This window comes from Arvicola amphibius, chromosome 4 (assembly GCF_903992535.2).
Source record: "Arvicola amphibius chromosome 4, mArvAmp1.2, whole genome shotgun sequence".
NCBI classification, from domain to species: domain Eukaryota; kingdom Metazoa; phylum Chordata; class Mammalia; order Rodentia; family Cricetidae; genus Arvicola; species Arvicola amphibius.
Window position 1 is genome coordinate 3,444,153 of NC_052050.1, and position 27,734 is coordinate 3,471,886.

The 27,734-nt window shown below is 50.2% G+C and overlaps 1 protein-coding gene and 1 long non-coding RNA gene across 2 annotated transcripts; both read right to left on the bottom strand.

Annotated features, from left to right (window-relative positions):
- Positions 1-9,722: 9,722 nt before the first annotated feature.
- LOC119812554 lies at positions 9,723-12,565 on the bottom strand. The gene is made up of 2 exons (XR_005285095.2): positions 10,774-12,565; positions 9,723-10,273 (listed from the first exon to the last, which is right to left on the bottom strand). It is a non-coding gene; the product is annotated as an uncharacterized LOC119812554 (long non-coding RNA).
- A 430-nt stretch (positions 12,566-12,995) lies between these two features.
- On the bottom strand, positions 12,996-21,446 carry C1qtnf1 (C1q and TNF related 1). The gene is given in 12 exon segments (XM_038326350.1): positions 12,996-16,270; positions 16,273-16,329; positions 16,331-16,363; positions 16,365-16,431; positions 16,433-16,472; positions 16,475-16,646; positions 17,801-17,842; positions 17,844-17,870; positions 17,872-17,904; positions 17,906-17,951; positions 21,291-21,403; positions 21,405-21,446. Coding segments are annotated over 12 exon segments (840 nt in total). The 3' UTR covers positions 12,996-16,102.
- Between the last annotated feature and the right edge of the window lie 6,288 nt (positions 21,447-27,734).

A 27,734-nucleotide genomic window follows, 5' to 3' on the forward strand; every position in this document is an offset into this window, starting at 1 on the left:
AGACAGGGTCTCTCTATGTAGACCTGGTCTGTCATGAGCTCACAGAGATCCACCTGCCTCAGTATCACAAGTGCTGGGATTAAAGGCGTGGGCAACCACCGCCCGGCTTTGTCACTTTTAAAATGTTAAAATGAAGATCGTCATAAACAGCTTCCTGGGCACACATACTTTTCCTTCTATGGTGAAAACATAGAAGAGTTGCTGATGTTTTAAAACACCCACGCACACGTGCATGCCACAGCACACTGTAGAGATGCAGAGACGTTTTTTTGGCCCCAGTTCTTTCCTTCCACCTTGTTGAGATAGTATTGTTTTCCGCTGCTGCCCTGTGTGCTCTTAGCTAGCTGACCCCCTGAGCTTCCAGCCTATTCTGTCTCCATCTCCCATCCTCACTGTAGGAGTCCTGGTATGATAGACAGGTGACCCAGCACCTGGCTTTTAAGTGGGCTCTAGAGATCTAAACTAAGGCTGTCAAGCTTGTGTGGGGCAATGATCTGTTTCAATTGCCAACTCGATACAATGTAGCATCACCTGGAAGACATTCTTATTGAGGGACTGTCTACACTGGGTCCATGGGTGGGCTTGTCTGCAGGGGAGGGACCTAAGTTAATCGACAGGGAAGACCCAGTCCACTGTGGGCAGCCCCATCCTCCAGGCAGGGGTCCTGAACTGTAGAGAAATGGAACTGAGCACAGGCAAGTGACCATCTGTGAGTTTCTTCTCTGCTCTTCACGATGTGACAAGACCCTGCCTCAACTTCCCCACATGACAGATACTATCCTGGACCTATAGGCCCTTTCTCCCCAAGTTGCATTTTGTCAGGGTGTTTTATCCTAGCATCAGGAATGAAACCAGGACACTCAACAGCATTTTTCCCCACTGAGCCATCTTCCTAGCCCCACATTTTCATTTTGCTGTGGGTTTTTTTTTTTTTTCAGTGTCTCACATAGATCTAGCTGTCCTGAAACTTGCTAGGTCAACCAGGCTACCGTCAAACTCACAAAGCTCTATCTGCCTCAGCCACTGAGTGCAGGTATCAAGGATATGCATCAACACACCCAGCCCACATTTTCCATTTTAATATTCACTACCAAAGAGGCTCGGCCACGGACTCCCCCCTAAGCTTGGGATCCGTATGAATTCAATTCCCCCACAGCCTCTTAAACATTGGTACTGGACTTGCTTCCCACTCCCCTGATAGGTGGACACCAGGTACAGTTGTTGCTTTGACGCCACATTGCATAATCTTTAGGATTGCCCAGGCACCTAGACCCCGCAGCTCCTCCTCCGTGGCAATTCCAGGAAGTTCTCTCCCCTCTGGTGGGAGGCACCTGCTGCACAATGTGGATTTTTCCTCCTGCATACATGAAGGGAGCACATGCATGTATGGCTCACCTTAGCCCTTCATGTGGCTCACAGAGCAGGGTTTGATATTTCCACACGTCCAGGCTGTCTCCAGCTCAGCACAGCTGTCCCTATTTCAGGGTCATCCCTGGCAGACTCCGCCCCTGCAGATGCCCTGGGGGGTGGGTTGGTCATCCCCCTCCAGGCTCTACCTCCTCAGATGCCCCCTGGGGAGGTGCGTTCTTTTTTTTTTCCCCTTTGGTTAGGACTTGGGATCTCACTCTTTCTTGCTGAGCCTTTTTTTTTTTTAACTACATGTTTTCCTTGACAAATGTCCATTTCATCAAGGTTTTCCAATGTAGGGTTTTAAATTACTCTTGCTCATACTGTTAAATCCTTTGATTTTAAAAGAAGAAGAAAAGCACCCTGGTCCCTGTGTGCACTCTCTGTGCACAGACCTGTGTCTGTCTCTCTTTTTTCCCTTTCTTTTTGATTCTTTTTGTTGGCAGATCCTCCTCTTTTTGTTTGTTTTCTGTTTCTCTAATTTCTGCCTTTATGGTCTTGCCTGCCGTTTCCTTTGGATCTGTTTTCTTGATTTCTTCCATATTTTGAAAGTGGGAAGTTTGTTTGTCTGGCCTGCGTAGTAAATGGCTCTGACTTCGAGGCGAACGTTGAAGAGAATGGCTTAGTTTGGTTTGGTTTGCTTTCTTGTTGAGTTGTTATGTTTTTTTTGTTTTTTTTTTTTTTTTGGCTTATTTTGTTTGTTTTGTTTTTAAGAGAAAGAGATCCTCTGTAGCCCAAACTGACCTGGAACTCAAATTGTAGTACAAGCTGGCCGTGAACTGGGAGCAAACCCTCCTGTCTCAGAATCCTCATAGCTAGCACTGCAGGCCATCAGCCCCGACCCCACTAGCCACAGGCGCTCAGGAGGAAGATGCTGTTTCTGTTGGGAGCAGTGAGACCCCAGATCCTGAATTTCTTGTAATCCCTGATCTGAGTGCCTACAGCTGCTCCGAGCACGAGACCTTTCGGAGTTCCTGATGGCAGGAGTGTGGTTTCTGGTGGGTTTGGCTGGGGCGTGGCTATCTCTATATAATCTGCCCCTGAACACAATAAAGGGGGCATTCTTGGGGAATTCAAGGATGGCCCGTGTCGCTGTCTCTCTGTCTGTGTGTGTCTGTGTATTTTAACCTCCAGCCCCTTGCCTGAATCTTGGTAACTGGGTAATAGTGCACAGAGCGCAGACACGGTGGGGGGGGGGGGCGCAGTGCGCGGCAATTGGATGTTCCCACCAAGATATCGGCAATTGGAGGTCCCAGCTGAGATTCGGGAACTAGGGAACGCTGAGAGGTCACCCTCAGAAGGTGAGGGTGGATTGGGGTATATGTGTTAATCCTGATGTCCTTCGCTAGGTTTGGCAGCAAGTGGAAGTCAACCGAGAAAGAGGGGTAAATGAACAGGGTTGTCCCCAGCCAGAGGTGACATATATATTGGGAAAAGATAGAATGTATATAGCTTAAAAAAAGAATGCCTCTTGTGTGGTGAAACAACTCAATGGTTACTTGAATAGCACTTGAAATGTTACAATTAGCACACCAGATTGTAACTGTTTAGCTAAAGGGATGGTTGAATACCATAGCTCAAATGGGAGGCTGGGTCCAGTGGTGACTGGGGACCCTACTGCTGGCGATCTTAACGACTGTTGCCATGGGCATTCATCTTTAAATCCTGTGTAAGATCAGACAACCCATGAGAATGCAGCATGTGGTCACTTAGCAGAAGCAGGATCAGCTGGGCTGCTAGGGAAGCCAAAGAGGTGCACGAGCGAGAAGGTGTCTTCATGCACTCAGCTGACAAGAATGAATGTGCCACGGGGGTATGGCAGCTGGGGTATGTTATTTAGGGGACTGCTGAAGGAGCAGCGGTTTCTGACTGCTCCTGGGGTCATGGCAAAGCCACTCCTAAAAGTCCCGAGTCTGATATGGTCACACACCTCTGTTCACTTGAGGGGAAGAGGGTGTGTGGGAAATAGTATGAGGAACCAACAGTCTCTGGGATACTTGAATCTACCTGTCTTACAAGCTTAAGTTGCTCTCTTGTGTTTCCTAAAAGCCAGTATTCTCCTGAGGAGATGCTGTCACTCTCTCCTGAGTACAGGTTCAATCAAAGTGACCAAAAGGCTGTGTGGTCAGTAGGGTCTTCTGTTTTATAAAAAATTTAGCGGCGCCGGGCGGCGGTGGCGCACACCTTTAATCCCAGCACTCGGGAGGCAGAGGCAGGCGGATCTCTGTGAGTTAGAGACCAGCCTGGTCTACAAGAGCTAGTTCCAGGCCGGGCGGTGGTGGCGCACGCCTTTAATCCCAGCACTCGGGAGGCAGAGGCAGGCGGATCTGAGTTCGAGGCCAGCCTGGTCTACAAGAGCTAGCTCCAGGACAGGCTCTAGAAACTACAGGGAAACCCTGCCTCAAAAACCAAAAAAAAAAAAAAAAAAAGAAAGAAAAAGAAAAAAAAAAAAAAAAAGAGCTAGTTCCAGGACAGGCTCCAAAGCTACAGAGAAACCCTGTCTCGAAAAACCAAAAAAAAAAAAATTAGCGGGGAGATGTTGGGAGCGGTGAGACCCTAGATCCTGAATTTCTTGTAATCCCCTGATCTAAGTGCCTACAGCTGCTCTGAGCAAGAGACCTTCAGGAGTTCCTGATGGCAGGAGAGTGGTTTCTGGTGGGTTTGCCAGGGGCGTGGCTATCACTATATAATCTGCCCCTAAACACAATAAAGGGGACATTCTTGGGGAATTCAAGGATGACCTGTGTCGCTGTCTCTCTGTCTGTGTGTGTCTGTGTATTTTAACCTCCAGCCCCTTGCCCAAATCTTGCGAACTGGGTGCCAGCGCACCGAATGCAGACACGGGGGTGCGGGGCACGGCAGTTTCATTCTCAGGAAATTCTAAACGCTGTGTTAAAAGTTCTACTCTTAGTTCCTAGCTAACCTGTCACAAAGGTATTGACCGGTGGGGCTGGAGAGATGGCTCAGCAGGTAGGAGCACTAACTATTCTTCCAGAGGACACTGGCTCTGTTCCCAGCATCTACACAGTGGCTCACAACCATCTTTAACTCTTAAGTGATCCCATATCTCTTCTGAATTCCATTGACTGTTTCAGAGGATTCAACCCCTCTCACAAGCTCCTGAGGTTTATTACTACTTTTATTTGTGTGTGTGTGTGTTTGTGTATTGTGCATGCACACAAATGTATTCAAGTACGCATGTCAAGGTGTGCATGTGTGTAGATCAGAGGACAACTTGCAGAACTCAGTTTTCTTCTTGCACTATGTGAATTTTGGTGAATCATTCAATTCAGGTCTCTCTTTTTAGATTTATTTATTATATATACGGTATTCTGCCTGCATGTCCGCCTGTAGGCAGAAGAGGGCATCAGATCTCATTCTAGATGGTTGTGAGCCATCATGTGGTTGCTGGGAATTGAACACAGGACCTCTGGAAGAGCAGCCAGTGTCTTCTACAATCATTCTCAGTTTGGCTCTCCCAATTAACCTTATCCTGTTCAGCTATTGGCCAGTCAGCTTCTTTATTAAACCAATCACAGTAACATATATTCACACAGTGTAAAGGAATATTCCACATTTGACTGCCTGGACAGTCAACTACAATTTTACTATGTTAAAATTAAAACCTTTCTTTTTAATTAGACAAAAAGGTGAAAATGCTGTGGAACAATCCTTTTGTTCACTATGAGTATATATTACTTTTGTTGGTTAATAATAAGCTGATTGGCTGATGGGTAGACAGGATTTTCTGGGCAAAGAGAATGCTGGGAAGAAGGAGGGTAGAGTCTGAGGAGTCTAGAGGAGTTGCCAGCAGACATGGAGAGAAACCAGATAAACTTGCCACACCGAGAAAAGGTACCGAGCCACATGGCAAAGCATAGATAAGAAATGTGTTAATTTAAATGTAAGAGTTAGCTAGTAGTAACTCTGAGCTATTGGCCGAGCATTTATAATTAGTATTAAGCCTCTGTGTGTTTATTTGGAAGCTGCTGGTGTGGAAGGAATACTCCAGATACACCAACTCTGGTGCAGTGACTTTCATTCCTGGCATTCATTATTTACCAGTTCTGATACTTCACCTATCAATTGCATGTCTCCCTGTGGATAGCAACCTATAAACGGCAGCTTCATCTTTTTCTCTCCAATCTTGGCCTTATCATTGACTCTTCTTGCCTTAGTGATCTGTGTCCACCCTCTAGACCAACCTTAAATGTAAGGGTGCTGGTATGGCTGGGAGTGGAGCTCAGTGGTAGAGCTGTCTGTAGCTGTCAGTCACAGGCAGTTAGGTCAGACGCAGAGAGAGGTAAGGAATGCTGGTAAGATAAATAGCCATTAGGTTCTGGACCTGCAACATTCCAACACGAGTGCAGTCGCTGAAGTTCTAGTCAGTGTTGTCAGAAGGTGTGGGTCTTTCCAGCAGCCTGCCTTCATGAAATAAACCCAGTTTACTCAAGGTGTGTGCTTTTCCTCTGTGAGACTGTACTGCTCAGGAGTGTTCTGCATCCACTCAAAGATTCCCCTTTCTTGAAATTTTCTCATTGGGCTTTGTAATCAGGCTATTTGAGGAATGCTTCATTAAAATGGGGAAGATCTCCTTTTCCCTTTTCTGGAATAGTTTGCTCAAGATTAACATAATTGTTCTGTAACTTAGTTTATTCATATAACAACTGGGTCCAGAGAGGTGGCTCAGTGGTTAAAAGCACTTGCTGCTCTTGACGAGGGCTAGGTTTGGTTTCTAACACACACCTGGCCGCTCACAGCTACCGTAGCTCTAGTTCCAGGGAACCTGGCACCCTCTTCTGGCCTCCACAGGTACTACATGCACATGGTGCACATACTTCAGGCAAAACACACACACCTAAGATAAATGTTTTCAAATGATAGTCTGTGCTGAGGAGTTTCTTTTGTGGAAGCTTTAAAATTACTGCTTGCACTAGATATTTCTAAAACTATCCAGATGTTGCTGTGCTACACTAATCTCAGGAGTTGTGGGTTTCTCAAGGGTGTCTGTTTTTCAAGCTCACTGGCTGGCATGAAGGAATGCTATTATTCATTTATATTCCATATTGGTAGACTGCAATGATAGGTTTTTTGTTTGTTTGTTTTTTTGTTTTGGTTGGTTTTCCAAGACAGGGTTTCTCGGTGTAACAATCCTGGCTGTCCTGGAACTTGCTTTTTAGACCAGGCTGGCCTGGAACTCACTGAGATCTGCCTGTCTCTGCCTCCTGAGTGCTGGGATTAAAGGTGTGTGCCACCACTGCCCAGCTATGATACTTTTTTGAAATGAGTTTCCTGTTCCATTATTTTATGAGTCCATGATCCTATCTCTGTGTCCCTTCCATGCTCCAAACCCACAAAATCTGCGTGCTCAATAAAATAATTGTTGTTTTATAGATTATATGATTAATTCCATATCTGATTCATTCCCACCAAGATGGCCACTCTTGCAGGCATCCCTGACTGGGTAGACAGTGACTCAGCTGTGTGGTCAGGTGAGATCCAGAGACGATACAATAAGCATGAACTAACAGGCCCATGCGTCACTTCTGGGTCCCTGAGAGAAGGATGCAGACAAGTCTGGATGGAGACCACTGCCACTGCCACTCCAGGAGCAGATGAGGGGGTGGGAGCAGGGAGAGAAGGGAAGGAAGAGAATGATAGAGAGGAAACAGGAAGACAGTGTAGGCAGAGACAAAGTTAGGAAGGAGAGGAGAGATGAGAGGGGAAAGGAGGGAAAGAGCCTGCAGTCACTGGGTCCCTACGGTGTCCTCATGCCTTCCCTGGAGCTGTGTGGTGCAGGCTCAGAGCAAACACACAGCGAGAGAACTTGGTGATGGCCCCTGATGCCGCCCTGGGGTTTCCAGTGGTCAGCAGCTGCAGAGCTCACAGTGAGAAAGATATGAAAGAACAGACCTCATCACAATTAACCACTCAGGAAGGGAAGTCTCAACTAGGCCAGAGGTGACGGGGTGTGACTGGGCTGCAAATAGCTTAGGTCTGAACCCCAGATGGCTGTGGAGGCCAGTCTCTGCATGAAACACATCCGGATGGTGGCAGCCCTCACCACTCTTGCCCTCTGTGTGACCCAAACCCCACACACTGAGCAGTACCTTCTCCTGCATGACTGTTCTGCCGTGCGTCTTTATAATTTCCCTTTTCATGATGAGTGTGTGGTGGGTGAATGTGTGTGGAGTATGCATATGTTTGTATGGGGGTCGGTGCTCAGGTGGACGTCAGAGGACAACCTGCGGGAGTCGATTCTCCTGGCTTCAGGAATCAAACTCAAATGGTCAGACTTGGCATCAGCAAGCTCTGAGCCATCTTGCCAGTCCTAATATCCTTTAAAAAGAAAAAAATAAAACTCTGTGTGTGTGTGTGTGTGTGTGTGTGTGTGTGTGTGTGTGTGTGTGTGTGAAATGCAAGTCTGCAAATGTGTCTATCATCTAGAGGGAGGGGAAGACAGTGGGAATCCTCCATTTATGAAGTTTCTGCGTTACTCAGACAGGTCTCTCACGGAAACTGGAGTTCTCTGTACTTCAACCAGGCTGGCAGCCAGTGAGCCTTAGGGATGGCTTCCTTTCTTTAAAAAAAATTAGATAGATAGATAGATAGATAGGCAGGCAGGCAGGCAGGCAGGCAGGCAGGCAGGCAGTGTGTGTGGTGTTTGGGAGGGAGTGCCACAGCAAACATGCAGAGGTCAGAAGGCAGTCTGCACGAGTCAGGTCTCTCCTTCCATTGGATCTCAGGGACTGCACTTATTCTGCTGGGCTTGGCTGCAGATGTCCATAGCCGGCGAGCCATCTTGCTGATCCCCCATCAATCTCTGTCTCACCTACTCTACCTCCCAGACCAGGGTTGTGGGAATGCCTGGCACCACCCAGCTGTATGCATAGGTACTGGGAATCCAAACTCTCGTGGGCATTTGCAGTCAGCAAGCATGCTCATCCACTGAGCCACCTCCACTCAGCTGTACTGCCTCACACTGGGAGGTTACAGCCTCTCCCACAGCTGGCTTCAGTAAGCCACATCTTCCCTCTTGTTCCTTAGACCATCTTGTCGGGTGTTTGTTCTGCTGACGCTCTCTGTATTTCCTATGGCCTGCTTGTCTGTCTCTACCGTCTTTATAAGGAGGTTTCACAGCTGACCAGCAAGTCCCAGGGCGCCTCCTGTTGGCCCCCTGGCACTGGGATCACAGAGACATACCATGGTGCCAGTTTCTGTATGTGGATTCTGGGGATTGAATTCGGGTCCTCATGCTTGCTCAATGGGCACGTTACAGACTCGTCTGTCTGTCCAGCCCCAAAGGCCTCATTTTGACATCGTCAAGATATATAATATTAATATGTCCATTTAAGATGCACAGTCCAGCAGGGCATGGTGGCACATGCCTGAAATACCAGCCCCTGAGAGGCAGAAACAGGAGGATCAGTAATTCAAGGTCAGCCTTGGCTACATTGCAAGTTCAAGGCCAGTTCATCTTACGTGAGACTGTCTCAAATAAACCAAAAATGTACTCAATTCAGCGGCATTTAGTATATTGACAGAGTGTGCAGCTATGACCATTATTCAATTTTAGAATAGTTAATCACTCCAGATGAAAGTCCCGTTAGTGACCATTCTCTTACTATTCTCCACCGTTCACAGTCCCAATAGCCCATGATCTTCCTCCGTGCACTCCCTCTTCTGGACACTCCTCACATGTGAAGCAGCGCCCTGTTGTGACCCTCCGCCATGGCTTCATCCGCTCAGCCTATTTGAGGCCCATCGCTTGCTGTGACACACAGTAGCAGCTCACCCCCTCTACTGCTAAGCAATGGGCCTCTTGCACGGTTACCTCACAGGCGTGTACGGCTTCTGTTTGACTCCAGTGTTGTGCTGCCCTGAGCCTGGATGCACGATGTGGGAGCCTGTTTTTGTTTCTCTTCGGCATGTGCTTACCAGTAGCATTTCTGAATCACAGCAACTCTATATTTAACATTTTGAGGAACTTCCAAGCTGTTTTCCAAGGTTGTTATTATTTTTTTTTTTGGCAAGTGCTGTTCACTTAGAATCAGCAGCAAGCATAACCACTCTGGCATGCCCCACTCACTGGCTCCTGCATTTCCAGCTTGTCTTTCCTTCGTCACCATGCCGACTCCAGAATACTTGCTGCAAGTTCTGTGCATTTGCCAAGGTCCTCTCTCCTTCTCGCTCTTTCTCCCTCCCTCCCATCCCATTCCCTGTTTGGGCTCCCACAAATGTGTGTGTGTGTGGTGTGTCCCCGTGCGTGCGCGCATCTGTGCTCATGCTTGTGGGGAACAGAGGATCTTTTGAAGTTGCTTTCCGCTTTTTTTTTAATTGTTATTTGACAATTTCATAGATGTATATAAAGCATTCTGGTTACTCTCTCCACCCTCTTTTATCCAACTTCCACCGCCATCAAACCCCACCCCAACACACACACACATGCACGCATGCATGCACGTCCCTCTCCCAGATTCTGTGACTCTTGGTTTTGTTTTGTAACCCTTTTAGTTTAGCCAGGACCATAATATTTGCTCAGCTTGACATGACTCCACCTGGCTTCGTCAGGACCTGCTGTTTTGTTGTCCGGGTTCCCTGGAGCCACCTCTACCCTGTAAGACACACTAAATCCTGAGATAGTCAGCTGAGGATAGTTAGTGTGCCAGCCAGTGGTGCCCAGTCTGTCGTTTGACCGTTGCTGAACAGGTTAACAGTTTCGAGAAAGGCCAGTGTATTCTGGTCACACCTCACCTCTGTCTAGCTTAACACCCGTGTTAGACAGTTGCCGTGACAGCCCGCTGGAAGATGTAAATGAAGGAAAATTTATCTGGGTTCCTGGGTTCAAAGAAGGACCGTTCCCATCCTGGAGGATAAGATACAGATAAGCAGCAACAGAGAGGAACCATGACAAGATAAACCCCAAAGGACACAAGTCCTGTGACCTACTTCCATCTGACACCTGCCAAAAGTCCGTCTGAATTATGAACCCATCAACAGATTGCACTGATTGTCAGAGCCCTGATGAGCGACAGTCCCCCCCCCCCCCAAACATACCAAGATTGCTTGGCCATCTCCTGAGAATATTTTCTTTCAATCAAGCTGGAACAGTCAAAATCAGCCAGGCAAGATGCGAGGTCCACCTCTGGCTTCACAGAACTACTGACCACCTGTCTTTCTGCCCCACAAGACATACTTCTGTTAATACCTGCTTCGTGGTCCTGAGACTCTGTCTCTAAGTTGACGACACCTTTTCCCTCTAACACCTGTCCTCGTGCACCCGGCTTGGTTTCCCTGAGGTCTCCTGCCTCCCCTCTGCCTTCGCCTTTTCCGAGCTTGCTCCTGAGCACTTTCTTCTGGACTCACCTTCTCATTTGCTGACTTTTTCTTCACCTTTGTATATTTATTGTATTCTGTGTGTAATTAAATGCGTCATGGAGTTCTCGGTTTCATTCCTTTAGTTTTCCACTTCTAGTGTTTTCCGTTCTCGGCTGTCTTGCCTTCTTCCATCTCTCCCGCCGCAGCAAGTGTCATTGTTTTAAATGTTGGTGACAGCTCTGTGTCCTCCCCCCTGCCTGGGTGAGCCTGCATGCATTTCGTGTGCCTGTCCTTAGCGAGCAGGCCTTCCAGCCGCGTGGACGTTAGCGGCACCTCCGTGGAGCAGTCAGAAGGGCATTTCCTCTGGCGAGGCAGGAAACATTCCAGACTCCTAGAGCACACGGGTTTCGAGTCCCGTTTGTAGGATTCTCTGAAGTGTGGCCTCTTTGCCTGCTCCAGCCATCTGTTTCCAAGAGAAATGGGCCGGACTCCATCCTGTGCTGGGAGGGGGTTGGACATTAGGGCACTCGAGGTCACCCTGCCTTTCTGATCCCTACCCAGCAAGGCAGGGATTTGAGAGAGAAAAGCACGGTCTCCGTTACTTGTTCCTCTGGAATGTTCCCCTGGCCCCTGTGACAGCCTCTCAAACTTGAGTGATCTCACATACTAGATGTTGAAAACCACTTGATCAGTAGTGTTCTCGGAGGGGGCTACCCCTTATGCTCCTGTTCCACCTTACTGGCTGCTGACTCTGCCTCCACCTCAGCCAAGTCATGATGGGTGGATGCTGAGGATCACATATCAGAAGGAGCAGGATTCTCCAGCCCTCAACCGAGAGGCGCGGAGAACCCGATAGTGTGTGTGAAAGTGTGTGTGTGGTATGCGTGACAGAACGTTAATGTGTATGAGTATTTGGGTGCATGTGTGAATATAAATGTGTTTATACGCTCGTGTGTATGTGACCATTCTGTTATACACCCAACAGTGCAAAGTGTGCATGCAATTCCAGGGTCCCTATTAGTCCTAGTGTTGTGTAATCATGATTGGCAATCTAGAATGTTGTCATCAAACAACAGACCAACCAACAAGCAACAAAAACCAACACAGACCAGGTAGTGGCACAAAGCCTTTAACCCAACACTCCGGAGGCAGAGCAGGTGGATCTCTGTGAGTTCAAGGCCAGCCTGGTCTACAAAGTAAAGTTCCAGGACAGCAACACATTGGCTGTGCTCTCATTCTCCCTGCCCAGCCCTGGAGATGCTGGATCAACTTTATAAGATTTTATTGCTCTTGCAGAGGACCTGGGTTCAGTTCTCAGAGCCCACAGCTCACAACCATTCGTCCAGTTCCAGGGCCTCTGACACCCTCTGCTGGCCTTTGAAGATACTCACACATGTGGTGTGTATAGATGCATATAGGCAAGACACTCATACAGATTAAAATCAGTCTTAAGAGGGGCATCAGGGCACCAGGGCACATGCCTGTAATCTCAGCAACTTGGAGGCTGAAGTCAGAGGACTGACTGCCACAAGTCTGAGGTTTGAGACCAGCCTGCGTTACACTATAAAATACAGTCTATAAATAAATAAACGGCAAAGCAGAAAACACTGACTTCTGGGGCATGGTGTTGCTGTTGCACTCTTGAAGACACGCAGTTGTGATTTCTTACACATGACTGGGCCTGCAGTACTCAGTCATGGGACAGGGAAGCTCCTGGCCACACCCCTCTCTTGAGGATTTACACACTAGGATATGTTCTTCACTGGTAGGATGTCCATGTTCCTATAAACAACCCTACTGAGACTCATTTGGAGACACACACACACACATACACACACACATGCGCACACACACATATACACATACACAATACATACATAAACACATACACACACATAAACACATATACACACATACACACATACACACATGTATATACACACATACATATACATGCACATACATACATGCACACACTCATTCACACATATACACACATGCACACATACACGCACACATATATACACACATATATACATATACACACGCACACATGCACATATATACACATATACACACCTACATACATATGCACATATGCATGCACACACATACACACATATACAACACATATACATGCACATACATGCACACACACATACATGCATAGAGTACGAAGACTAGATAGGAAGAAGATGGAATTAGTCCAAGCAAAGAGGAGCAGGAGAGGACTCTGGGGACTGGATATGATAAAATACACTGCACATGTATGCAGTTGTCATAAGGAAACTCTTTATTATATATAATTAACATATGCTAACACTTTGAAAGGTCAGGAGTGTTGGGGCACACCTGTAATCCTGGCATCCAGGAAGTGGAGTCAGGAGGATCAGGATTTCAAGGTCAGGCTTATTCATACATAGTGAGTTCAAGATCAGCCTGGCCCAATGAGACCCTTCTTGGAAAAGGAAAATGGGGGTAGGGGAAGAATAGGGAGAGCATCAGATGGGCCCAGAGCAAATTCTGCCTTCTTCCCCACGGTAGCCAGGACAACTGTGGATTGTGTACTCAGGCCACAGGACGGGGGAGCAGGCAGCCAGTGGCCCTTGAATGGAGCCAAGACATTCCTTCTACCCCCCTTTGGGAAAAGCACCGGGCCCCACTTCCAGACACCTGCAGGGTCTGTCTCTGTCCAGCAGCCTCCACACTGTGGAGAAGGGACCTCGCTTTTGATCAGGGCCCTTGTCCACCTGCTCCTTTTTGGCTCCATCCCAAGATTGGGCATGGCCACATGGGCTCCCGGCACCAGCGTGGCCACATGGGCTCCCAGCACCAGGCAAAGCCAGAAGACCAGCTGTTTGCCAAGCTGCTGATTCTAGCTTCCAAGCCAGCTGCCGGTAGGTAGAAAGAAAGGCTGCCTGCCAACCTCATTGGCCAGCAGAGAGAAGAAGTGCCTACCCTCCACTGTGGGGCCAGAGAGGGGCTGTTATAGTGTCCAAGCCCGTGGGCAGTCACAAGCTTCACACTGTGATCCCCAAGACACCACACAACCCTGACCTCTGGCGCCTGTCAGTGTGTCTGTTCACAAATTCCCTTTAGCAGGTGTGTTTAAGTTAAATCTGGAGCGTGAGTCCTGGATTTAGGGGAGACCCTAAATGCAGCCCCTAAGTGTTCTTGAAAGGCAGACAAGCTATGGGAAGCAGGTCACTTGGAGTCCGGGCAGGAAGACTGATATGGTCCCTCCCTCCAGGCAAGGAATGCCTGCTGTCACGGGTTGTCCGGAAGTGCCCTCCCCCACCCTTGCTAGGAGCACTACGTTGCTGCTGGCTTGCACCTGGATTTTGAATTCTGACCTCCAGAGATTTGTCTGTTTGAAGGCACCTGGTTGGTTTCTGGATTTTCGCGCCACAGCCCCAGGGCGGCTCATACAGATGTCCGGGGCTACAGTGCACGCCAGGGGGCTATGCGCTCTGCTAGTCCCAGGGCCCCGCACTCCAGCACAGAAGAACAAACTATGTCTTGTCACTATCCATTGAGTCCCCCAGACCCTGTCCACACACCAAACAGCTACTGAACCATACTCAGGAAATCCACGCCTCCCTGGTAGGAACTGGCGATTTGGGCCCTGAGTACAAAGCCAAGGACGCAATTGGCCCTTTAAAAGGCAGAAAATGGCTACTAGATAGGGTGAGGGAAGCAGGAAGACTATCCAGTGAGCAAAGAGGCCAGCTTGCTGTAGGTTGCCACGGCAAGTTTAATGTTTTTCTGGACAGAGCAGGGCAAAGCCCAGGTGGCCTAGTGGGCGTCTGCTGCAGGCCACACCCAGGGGAACTGGCTTGCAGAAGCCCCTTCAGAGGTGGTCTCTGCAAACACTGAGGCCCGAACAGTCAGACGCCCAGGGGCCAGCAGGCAGCAGCAAACAAGGGTTGGTTGGCACAAAACTGCCAGTACCCAGGCCCTGGTCATCAACACGGGCTGAGATGGGCAAAGGACACGGGTTCTCTGAGATCTGAGAATCAGCCCTGAAGCTGTCCCTGAGTCTGGTGGCAGGATATGAATTTCATGTTTCCTCTTCTAACACATCAGAAGTGACCTAGACATAGGTAGGATGTACTCTCTAGCTTTAATTGGCTCTCCCCCAGCTCCAGGACCACGTTTGCCATAGGTGTTGGCTAGAGCTGCGTCAGGCTAGGTGTACCATCAGACTCATCAGCTCCTGCAGGCTAACGTATCAAGCACCCAGACAGGACACCTGACCAGCGAGAAGACGGGACACAGGCTGCTGAGGGTCAGCTTGATGGACCCCAAATCAAAGGCCTGCTGCCTTCCATGGCTGATCCATCTGGAAGGAGAAACGGGGAACTGGTCTCACAACAGGCAGGGGGGCGAACCCACTGGGGTTCCAGAGCAGCTCAGGGAAGTGGAGGAGAAAGCGAGAGAGGTGCTGGGGTACGCTAGGAGCTTTCTTTCTTATAGAGAAATCTGCAGGTACAGGAATCCCTGAGGTCCCCAGCCGCTGGCCAGGAGCCTGCGAGTTGGAGCGAGCCGGATACTGTCCCCAGCCCGGAGTCAAGCACAGTGGGCCTGCTGCCCCTCTTGAGAGCTGACATTTGTTGCCCTGCCCTCACCCTTTCACTATTGTGGCTCAGAAAGACTGACAGGACCCTGGGCAAGGCTGCGGCAAGTCCACAGAGTTTAGAGGTCAGTCCTACTGTCCCCAAGAAAACTCACGCATGGCCTAATAGAGTGAAGTCAGCTATGGTTTCCAAACCCACTAACTGGTGGCTCCTCCATTGTCATCCCATGGATCCATCCAATGGATCCTTTAGATCCTCTGTCTCTCTCTCTCTCTCTCTCTCTCTCTCTCTCTCTCTCTCTCTCTCTCTCTTTCTCTCTCTAAGAGCCAGCTGGCTGAAAGGCCAAAACTAACATTGCTTTCCTGTCTCTTTTCTGTTTTACTTTGTTGCTTTAAACCCATGGCATTTACTTAATTACGTCCAGGGAATGGGAACACACAGGGGCTGTGCTTTGGAGCACCCATGTGGCCGCAAGACAGCACACCACAGGGTTGTCTAAGGCTTTGTACACAGGAGCTGGAGGTCCCCAACAGCCTCACAGGCACCCCGCCCAATGATTTCATCTATGGAGAGCAGCAGCCAGACCTGGGAGCACATGGCCCTTTGGGCTTCCCAGCGGCCATGGGCATCTTGTCAAAAAAAACAAAACTGAGAAAACCGAGGCCAAAGAGGCCAGGACTGAGAGGAGAGGCGAGATGGTCAGCCTGGGGCAGGACTCCAGTGTCCACAGAATGCAGGGATGGGCAGGGGTGACAGGCAAGGAGGTCATCAGTCTGGGACAGTCCTGCGGAGGGTGGCGGCTAGGGCTCGAAGGCTGGCTTGACCAGGTAGCCACTGAAGGTGATGTAGGTGTCAAACTCATCGCTGAAGATGGCGTTCTCGCGCTCGCCCTTGAAGAGCCGCACCCACACCTCATCCTGCTCCCGCAGCTCCAGCATCAGGCTCTGACTTTGCATGATGCTCCGGTCGCATCACACTGCGCATACAGGATCACCACCTCCTCCTCGTTCTTCATGACGTGCAGGTTACGTCTCCTTCTGGTTCCAAGTGTGCACGTTGAGGCGTGAAGAAGTAGATGCCTGGCACGTAGCAGTAGAACTTGCCCGTGAACATATTGAAGTGTCGTAGAGGTCACAAACTGTGTGTCAAAGACCACAGGCTGGAAGTATCGTTACTGTGCAGGGGCTTCTTCCGGCCCACAGAGAAGGATGCGTAATGGCTCTTGCAGCGGTCTCCAGGGGCCCCCATGGATCCCTTCTGCCCTTTGGGGCCAATATGGCCCCTGGCACCCGTAGAACCTGTTTTACCGTATTTCCCCTGGAGGCCTCGATCCCCGCGGTTCACCTTTCTCACCTAAGGCGAGAACAAGAAGAGATGAAGCCCAAAAGAGGTCAGTCATGTGACTCCAATCCCAGCCCTGACCTGGGCATCCTGCTAATGCCCCTTAGCAGGAGGCTACTGGGCAAGGGAACATTTTGGTTCTCCTATCCTTAGAGCTTAATGTTTCTCACTGTGAAGGGTTGCTCTATTTTCACCCAGGAGGCAAAGCCTTTTCATTTTCTTTCTGCAAAGTCCTGGCAAAGAACAAAGGAACATATGGGTTTGTCCACCAGCAACAGGCTCCGCGGCCCAGGCCTGGCTCACTCTGAGAAAATGGACTGAGATGTCAGAAGTCAGAGCAGGGTCCAGGCTGCAAGCGTCCCCCTGGGGTTGTATGACGTGTCTAGGAGGGAGGGCACAAGCACCGCAGAGAACGAGCTTTGTCAATACAACGAGCCAACCCCTGCCACCCGGGGTGGAGGCGGAATCTCCAGGCCCCTCCTTATGTATGTGCATTGTGTGGCGTTTGTGTCCACATGTGACATGTATGTGTACACACCCCTACAGGCAGTGTGAGAAGATGCTGGGTGTCCTCTTTTCTCTTTTCCACCTCACCTTTTTTTCATCTTAATTTATTCATTTTTTATTTTATGTACATTGGTTGTTTTGTTTCCCATGGATGTCGGATTCCCTGGAAACTGGAGTGCAGGCAGTTGTAAGCTGCCATGGGGGCGGCTGGCGGAACTGAACCTGGTCCTCTGAAAAGCAATCGGTGCTCTTAACCATGAGCCACCCACCTTACCTTTTGATGTCAGGTTCCTCATTGAATCCCACTGCTTCAGGAAAGCCTGGATTCTAAGAATCTGCCTGACTCTGCATGACTCTGCCCCTCCCCATGCTGGTTACAGGCACTTGTAGCTATGCCTGGTTTTTACGTGGGTGCTAGGGATTTGAACTTGGGTCTTCTTGCTTTCTCAGCAAGTGCTCTTACCCAACTGAGCCATCTCTGTGGGCATCCTCTGAGGTCCTCTTCTGCTCATAGAAAATGCTCAGATGACAGCCCTCTAGATGACAGCCCTCCTGCGCTCTGCGACCCTGGTCCTGCCCAGCCCCCACTCAGCAGGATCTCCCTCTCCGTCTGATATAGAGCAGCCCCCCCCCCCAGAAGTGCTACCAGCCATCTCACCTTTCAGGATGGTGATGTTGATTTGGGGGGTGGTGGATTGTCTGGTAGACAGGCGTGCCGGGGGTCACAGCATCGGTAGCACCTGGACGTGGGGAGGTTCTTTGCCCTGGCTGGGGGTATGCTTCTCATGTGTTTCTTCATCCCTGAGGGAATAAACCCCACAAAATGATAAACTCTTTGAGTTAGGAGCTCTTTTCTGTTGGACCAGGGCTTGGCTCCTCTTGGCTCGCCTTCCCTGGATATGCAATGCTCTGATTAGCATAGGCATGGGAGAGAATCCTGAGATTCTGACTGCAGATAACACACACACATACACACACACACATACACATGCATACACACACACGCAGACATACACATGCAACACACATTGCACATACATGCACACACTCACATACACGTGCACACACACATAATATACACCACAGGCAAACATAATGCACACACACACACACACACACACACACACCACCCATCATAGTAGTAATATATCCAAAGCAAAGACAAACAAAGGACAATGACCTCAGGACTTTGGTGGGAGAGATCTTGCCTGCAGGGATCAGGGTCTTTCCATGGTCACGAGCTGGGCTGTGAAGCTAGAGCACAACCTACCAACAACTTTCATTTGTAAACAATTACACTTCATCTCTGGTGCCCCTGGGCTACAGCAGCCGGGGACAGCAAAGGCCTGTACACCACCATCATCATGGTCACGTGCAACACTGCACCTGAGAGGTGTCCTAAGTAAGCTGACCCTCCCTCTCCCATCCTGATACACGGTTCCCCCCAGGACCATCTGGAGCATGGATCACCACGCATCCTGAGTCAGCCACATGAAAACCCAGTTCCTGGAGAAAGATTCACCCACACGTCTTTCCCTAAGCTTCAGACTCCTGCAGGAAGCCTCCATTCCACCCAGTTCAGCAGGGCCCCACAGACGACATCACATGTCCAGGAATTGAAGGCGGCCTCATAATGACTCTTTGCCTATGACATCTGCTTTTTTCTAACATATTCTAGTGGCCCATAATGGAGCCTTCTGCATCCCTGAACTTCCCTTCATATCCAGCACGTCCTGGGGAGTTGACTTCTACCCCAGGCACCCCCAGGCATCCCAGGCTCTGATTATGTCTAAGGCACCATGTGGACTGGACAGGAAGTCCTGGAATTGTCTTCCCAGTAGTGAGGCACTCTCTGATGCTTATAGCGTTCCTTCTAGAATACCCTCTGAAACAAACCTCTCCTGCAGACTACCTGGTCCCTCCAGGATCCTGGCACCACACTCCGCTCAGCCACCTCAGCTTCACACTTCACAACCCTCCCGCTCCCAGACTCCAGCTCCCCCCACCCCCAACCACCCTCCCCTTCTGCACTACCCATCCCCCTCTGCCTTTTCCTCCCTCACGCAGGAAGGCTCTGGTACCAGCACTGCGCAGGAGGGCTCTGGTACCAGCACTGAGGGTGCAGCCCTGCTTCGGAGGTCTGGATTGTGGTGTTGTCTGTCTCCCTGTGGCCCTTAGGGTTTCTAGAAGCCAGAGTCTGTCCTCCAAGTGCCAAGTGCTTCCTCCAGGACCCTAGGATGATGCATGACATGACAGATGACAGCTGCTAATTAATCAATTGTCGGCTGCTGAATGAAAACAGGGGAGAGGAAGAAGAAACAAAGGAATGGGTTTCTCGGCCCCAAATCCTGCCTGGAACCTTGAATATTAAATTAACCCAATGTTCAGGAGAATGAAGAAATCCAAAGCCAATGTGGAGCCTTGTGCAGACTTTTTACTATCAAGGCACACCTTGGCCCTGCCCCCTGGGAACCTGGCACAGTGCCCTGAATCACGCTTGTGTGCATGGCAGAAATAGCCTGTCCTTTCCAAGAAGGACAAGCTCTGACTACTCAAGTTCTCTCTCTGAAGAGGCAGGCAGATCTTTGCCTCTCTCTCTCTCTCTCCTCTCATCTCTCTATCTCTCTCTCTCTCTCCTCCTCTCTCTGTCTCCTCCCCCCATTCTCTTGTCCCCTTCCCATCCCTCTTTAGCTCAATAAACCCCACACTCAAGCTTTGTCTGCATGGCGGTGTATTCTCTCACCTGCTGCTAAGGTCCCCACACAGACCTCTAGAATCTAATATTGATGTCCCTACAAAGTATCTCCCATAGCCTTGGGTCTGTATATCACTGAGGGTCACAGACATGAAGGCAAGTGACACCCTGACATCCTTTATAATCTTTTGGGGGAAAGCTGAGACCTGGCCTGCCTGGTCACTCTCACCAGCACATTCTGACCTGGGAGGCAGATAGGCTCCCTGGGGGTAGACAGACAGAATCCCTGGTGAGTAGAGAGATAGAATCCCTGGTGGGTAGACAGAGAATCCCTGGTGGGTAGCAGACAGGGAAAGAAGCCATGGGTAAGTACCTAAAGATGGCGAATTTCCATGGCTGGGCTTCTTCCTCATCCTCTTGACCTGAGACCAAAGCCTGACAGTTTCAGAAAAACCATTATAAGCTTTGGTCCCCCACCAGCAGGACCCCCTGCTGACAGACTGGATCAACAGGTTCAAGGCCAGCTCAGGATGTGGTCACAAACAAGTCGTGGGCCAATCAACCATCCTTTCTTCAAACTAAACCAACCCCTGAAACTGAGGAGAGAAAACTCCAGGAGACTTTCAAACACCAGCCCTGGAGAAGAGACAGGATTGTTTCGGCTTTCCGAGATCTCCCTCTTGCAAAACAAAGGTGTTTTGAACCTCTGTGTGTATGTGTGCTTCCCTGCGTGTCTGTATCTCCTCACCCCCAGTAAAGCCATCCTTCAACTGCTGCTGCTGTCTGACGGTGTCTGAGATTCTCTGCCGCAACCTGTGTGCTTGAGATTTTCCCTGGTTTTTGTCCGTTGTTTTAAGTCTTTAACTAGCAGAGAAACACAATTCTGATTAAGACCCCTAGACAGTCTTGCCATTTATAAGTGAATACGTTGTTGAGGCCACTGTCCCTGTCTCCTGCTTGCCCGTGTACCCAGTAGCCCTGGTACATTTTCCCAGGAGACCAAGCTAGAAGGCAAAGGCAACTGGAAAGGCAGACCAGGTGCCTTTTCATTATAGAGATGTAAAGTTCGTTGCAGACTCGGCTACCCCTGGTGTTAGAGTGAGGCTGGATCACCATCCTCAGAGACAGACAAGATGCCCAAAGTCACCCAGAAGGAGAAACTGTTGGAGGAAGTCGCTTGTTGGTTCCCGGCTGCTCAGCCCCAAAATAATCACACAGAAAACTGTATTAATTAAACCACTGCTGGCCCATTAGCTCTGGCTTCTTATTAGCTAACTCTTTCACTGCCTTTCTGGCCTCCAGGGACCAACCTCCCTAAGGACCACATCTCAGCTTCCGCTTTTGCCCCCTGGCAGCTCTAGGCACCAGCCCTGGAGTTCCCAAACCTCACACGCTGACACTGTCACCTCAAGAACCCCTGCCAGCGTGGTGTCACAGCCCCTCACCTCTTCTCATGGTCCAAAGGACGGTGCAGCTCCTCTTTCTCTTCCCACTCCAGCTGTTCATGCTGACCACGGGGCACAAGGCTCAGGGCTGGGCCCCAGGCAACAGCCAGCAGGCAGGCAGCATCCCAGCGTGACTCCCCGTCCATAGGAGCCCATCTTTCTGCTAAAATACAAGGAGAGGGTGTCGGTTAGGAAGGAACTCTACAAAGAAACAACCGATGGTGAGAACTGCTTGCCTTTGTGTGGCACTGCGCGCGCGCACGCGCACACACACACACACACCACCACACACACACACACACACACTGGAGTCCACAGGAACTACAGACACATAAGCACAGTTTCACCTGTGCCAGTCTCTCAGGAAGGTGGCCTTATCACCTGGGCCCCTTACAATAGGCAGAATAATACCAAGTGAGTCCAGGGCAGCTGCTAGTCCCTCCCCCCAGAGGGGTTTGTGGGCAAAAACTGGCTACCACTGTTTTCTGCCAGCAGGGGGCGCTGGGGCGAGTGTTCATTTACAAGTGATGCAGTGAATGTCTACCCAGCCAACCTTCTCCTGTCTTACAGCCCCCCCCACCTGCCAAGCAAAGCTTGGGGAGGACCCTCATCTTCCGATATGGAGCTCATCCTTCAAGCCATTCCTCAATCCTAGATGCTTCCCCACCACTGGCTAACGAAAGTGGGCGGCGGAGGGGGGTGTTCCGAAGTACATATTTAAATTTCTTTATCTTCCTAAGTGCACGGCCTGGGGAAGCAGAACCAGGGCCCTCTTCCCCTTTGGCTGCACAGCACAGTCTATGGTCCAGTCCTTGGTTTCTCAACCTAGGGATTCCTCTTAAACTTCAGCTTCTGGTTGAGCTGACCAGGGCAAGGCCTCGGGGGTCTCTGTTTTCAGGATATCCTGGTACTGCCGAGGGTCTGGCAACAGACACTTTGCATGCCACATTCTAGTCACCCTCCCCCGGCCGCTGGCACCTGTCAGCAGGCCTGCATGCCGGCTCCTTAGCCTGGAGCACCTTTGTCCTGCTTGGATTGATAAGCAGCAAAGGGCCTGGCAGTGGCACCAGGCACCCGGTGCCTCCTTGCAATTAATTCTTTCGGGCCCATGAGGTAAGGGTAGGTCTGAGAACATGTCCTCATTCAGTCACTTCTATCCTACCCAGGCCTCCTGTGATCCCGTTGGCTAATCTTTCCAGGAGACGATTATCATTCATTAGTATGCCTGTGAATAATAAGAAGAGAGGGGGCTGGAATGATCTTTCGGTGGGCAAAGCGCTTGCCTTTCAGCACAAGGAACTGAGTCCCTTCCCTAGAATCCACATTACAAATCAAAGTAAATAAAAGCTGAGTATGGTAGCCGGTACTTACAGCCTCAGATCATGAAGTCAGAGACAGGCAGATGCCTGGAGCTCACCGGCCAGCCTTACCTATTTGATGAGTCCCACGCCTACGGAAGACCCTGTCCCAAAAGACAAGGCAGCCAGCGGTGGTGGCAGTGGTGGCACACGCCTTTAATCCCAGCACTCAGGAGGCAGAGGCAAACGATCTCTGTGGGTTTGAGGCCAGCCTGGTCTGGTCTACAGAGTGAGTTTTAGGACCAGCCAGGGTCATACAGAGAAACCCTGTCTTGGAGGGAAAAAGGTAGATAGTATCTGAGGAAGAAACAACTGAGTGTATCCTTTAGCCTTCATTACATGTTCACATGCACACAGGAGACCTGTTCCTCCACATACCTGGACATCCACAGCACACGAATGCACACGTCCAGGACATACAGGAGGGACAGAGGAACAGAACTGCTAGCCTAGAGCCCTACCCCCTAGGCGCCTGGCTACCCTGGAGCACAGACAAGCAAACTTGGGTGACACCAGCCCAGCGGCCCTGTAAGACCCACTTCATACTAAATGCTGCCTCTTGTTCATGCCCTCCCAGCCCTGACCTGGAAACCTCCCTGTTCCGTAGTTTCTATATCAGGCAGTCTCAGCCAATGGAGACTTTTGCTTGGCCCTGCAACTCTCCGTCACAATGGATGTCCTGGCCCAGCCAAGTGTCCTGCGCATCCTGGACTCCGCGAAGTACTCAACAAATATTTATCGAGCTAAGTTCTCTTGAATCTGTTTATTTCTCTATTTCTGTATTTCCTGTTTCCCCCTGGTATCTTCTTAATTATGCTCCCCGCCCCTGGAAGGTCAAGCTTGCATCTGGCAAAAGGAAGTTTTTCTTTCTTTAAGCTTGGATCTGTTTGGGTTTTTGTTGGTTTTTTTCTTTATTTCTTTTTCTCACTGTGTAGCCCGGGTTGGCTTCAAATTCTCAATTCTCCTGTCTCAGGTTCCTAAGTGCTGGCAGTGTAGTTATGCACCTCCACACTAAGTTTAAATTTGATTTTCTATAAATCTAAATATATATATATATTTATACATATATGTAATGAAATCATACAAATATGCACATACATGCATGCATACATATATATTGATAAAATCCATGTATGTTTGGGGACATATGAATGGAAGTAGACAAAAGCTACCTTTGGCTGTCCTAGCCCAAGGGTTCTAGCTGACATTTGAAGCTGAACAGTCCCCCCTTATATTGGACCCTGTCCTGTATATTTCAGGGTGCTTTGTGGGATCCCAGCCTCTACTCCAAAATGCTGTTTAGCACCCTGTCGGTTTGTAACAACCAAGGACTCCAAGGACACTGCCCTCTGTCTTTCCCCTAAGGGCAAAATTACTCCCATCCGGGGAACCCAGTGCTGTGGCCCCATGCAATGCTGGTGTGCCTCTTTCCCGTCAAGAAGGGAATTATAAACCATATTTGTCAGAAAAGAGGTGCCCAGAGCTGGGCTAGAAATGAGACATGGGCTGGAGAGTCAGGTAACAGCCCCCATGGTATTCAGAGGCTCCACTGATGGCAGTGAGGTGGGCAGAGTGGTACCCCTAACATGCGCTGTGCCCATGCACAGGCAAACACACACACACGTGTACATGTACACGCACACATGCACACACACACATACCGTACGCACACACACTGAACCTCCTTTGCAAGTTCAAAATCAACCCAAGGCTGATGAACTTTCTCCTCCTCCACACCCTCTTAACAACCATTTAGCCAAAATCCTAAAGCAAAGTCGACTACCTGGTCAGATTAGGATCATTTTAGTTCACGTTTGAGCAAAACAAGTATTGCCCCAGCACCTAACCAAAATTTGCCCACAGATCCCCTGTCTCCATTGGCAGCACAGAGTCGGTCTCCCCACAAGGGGTGCCGCTTCCCTGCGTGAGGCCATTGTGGGATACGCTCCCACACAGAGAGGTAGGTTCAAAGAAGGCCAGGACACCCTGACCATGGGCGTTCATGCCCCCAGCCAGGACTCATACAGACTGTCTCTAGGTTGTGCTGTAGTAAGAGTTCCCTCAAGGCAACCCCAGCATGACCCTCCAGGTCTTTCGCAGCCCCTCCCGTCCTTGTTCCCTGTCAAGGAGAGCTGAGTTCCACGGGAAACTCCGTTATCATATTCCCTCCCTCTAAGTTCCACAGAAGCTGCAGAGCAGAGCCCAGCACCCCTTCCTCAGCCCACCCCAACACTTCACCCCCAGCAAGGGGAGTCTCCCTTTGCAGAAGAAGTTACAGCTACTTCAGGAAGGGGGCGGGGCACGGGCATGTGAGGGCATGGGAGAAAAATCCTTGCTGGGATGTCTTATCCCTTCCCATGACTCTTGTGGTAGGTCCTTTACGGAAAACAGTTTTCATCCGCCAGCTCAGTTCCTATGTCCCCATTGTGCCTGTGTGTGTGGATGGTCTCCTGGAGTGTGAAGCTGCCCTGTGTGGGTTGGCCCCTGGTATCCTCCCCCCACAACACCTCCCCACCTCAGCTCAGTGCCATTGACAAAAGCATTTTGTAAACACTGTTTTCTTCCTTAATCCTCATCGGGTAAGCAGCCAGCGGTTCAGAGAGGCGGAGAAGCCTGTAATCTCCTCCAACAGCCAGGAGCCCTGGGAAGGAGTCAGAGCCGCCCTCTCAGCTGGCAATTTAACACAGGCATGGCTTACGGCCATGTCATTGTGGCAAGAGTTGGGGTAAGGGTGGAGGAGGTGATTCAGCCATAAATTAAAGTTATTCCCGATCTCAATGTCTAGCAGTCCAGGGAGAGAGAAACAGACAAACGCTCAAGACTGGATGACGAGGGATGAGCAGGGAACTTCTAGAACCTTGCTCTCAGAACCAATTAAAGTAAAACTCCAGTTAAGCACTAAGCTATGGGGGGTACATACCTATAATCCCAGGATGTATCAGGAAGAGGCAGAAAGAGCTCAGGACAGTCTCCGCCTCCCCATCACCGGGATTTACTCTGCAGTCACCGGCACTGGCATTTTTTACACAGATTTGAGGCTCAAAGTCTTTGTGCTTTTAATGCAAGCGCTTTGCCAACTGGACTATCGCACCTGCCCAGAAGATCTCAAGTCTGAAAGCTAGTCTGGGCTACTTAATGAGACTATCTCAAAGGGGCTGGGGTTTAGGTCGTTGCAGAGCACCTGACTAACATGGACAAGGTACTGGATTCTATCGATAGAAATAATAATTAAACTGAAATTCAAAGTTCTGCTCCCCAGGCAGGCCAGTCACGTCCCAAGCTCTGGGCAATTGCGTGCATGGCGGTTATTGCTGCCATATTGGCACAGTACAGTGAAGAACATATTGGGCATGGCTGTCAGGTCCAAGGGGGACTCTGTTCTAGATTAAGATGAGGCCGGCGTGGGAGGAGGCAGGAGTTATGAACGGAAATCTGGGAATCATTTAGACTTCTTCCTCCCTTGTATCGGCCCACATCTAATCCACCACCCAGCTTCCTTTCACAGCCTCGAAGGTCGTCTGTCCTACTGTCACTGACCCTGCCAGATGATTTCCAGGGGCTCTGGCTGCCTCCCAGACAAGCATCTTTGTCCAGCTTTGCCGGGGCCTGGACAGCGCCCTAACGTTTCATACTCATTTCCCAGGAAGCCTGGCAAAGATAGGACTGGAACACCCCCCCCCCACCCGTGCATCCACAATGGCTTCAAGCTGCTCCTTGTTTGAGCATGGCACTGCCACCCCCTCCACACTGCCGCCTTTTCTCATGCATGCACTAGGAAGCCAGGGCCTTCCCACATCTGCCTTGGCCCTGGGTAGAACTGACTTCAACCACTGGGGAGTGTAAATCACCCGTGTGAGGCCCGGATTCAGCCAAGGAAGAGGAAAAGCCACACTGAGGTGGCATTCAGGTTTCCTAACATGACATCAGTGCTTAGGCATCTCCTTTATCATGAGATCATTTATTCCTCAAATGCCCAAACGGGAAGAGCTAGAGCGTGGTGGAGTGACTTCCAGTCCGTGGTGAGCCCTGAACGTGCTTTGTTCTGGAAGCCTCCTTCAATATGTGATTCCGCTGCTTGGACTCAGCAGCCCACGCTGGCTGGTTGGAGGTTCTGCCTCTTCCCCCAGCTGCTTAATGATGGCAGATGGCCTCATGTGTGTTTCAGGCCTACCACCTCCCGAAATCAACGCCCTTCCCTTTTATATCTTTTCCTGTTCCCTGTCTTGGAGAAGGGGGGCTTACTTTTTTAAGGTTTGGGGGTTTCCTCCAAGCCAAAGCCCAGGGAGGGAGAAGGGGGAAATCCTTCAGGACAGCCAGCTTTTGAGCTCAGAACTCTTTGTCCCTGGATGCGAGTGAGGTTTTGTCTGGGGCAAAACCGAGAAAGGAAAGATCAGGATTTCTCTGTCCAAAGCAGCTCCCTCCTCTACACCCTGTCAAGAAGACTCACCAGGAGCAGCCTGCCCAGGCCCTGCCATGTGGCTGTCAGGCCTCCAGCCCCAGTGGCACCTGACCAGCCCAGCCTGCAGGGCTCCATGCTTCCTCAAGAAAACAAAGATCTCCTTGAGGAGCACAGCTGGCCTTAGGTCACCTCCCAGATGGGCTCCCTCCGCTGGGAGCTCACCCTTCTGTGAGAACTGTCTGAGAGCAAAGAAGCCCCAGGAGCTTGTGCCAGGGCCCCCACTCTGCAGGTGGCCTGGCTCACGGCCCATTTCTTTGGCACCAGCAATGATGCTGCCCTGGGGGTTGACCACTCCCAAGACCCAGGGAAAAAAGAACCTGGGGATTCTGCTGCCCTGGCTCTAGCATGCCCGGCCCTCTGCAAGCAGCACAGACTGGCCTTTGTCTGGGTCCCCCAAGCCTGGACATCCCCCAGCACTTCACAGGAACCGCCTGAGGATGCTCTCCAAGAGGAAAGGCTGCCCTCTACCTAGAGGCTCCTGGGTAAGCATGGAGTTTCTCTGTGTAGCCCTGGTTATCCTGGAACTCACTCTGTAGGACCAGACAGGCCTGGAACTCATAGAGATCCACCTGCCTCTGCCTCCCAAGGACTGGGATATAAGACTTGAGCCGGCTCCACCTGGCCCAG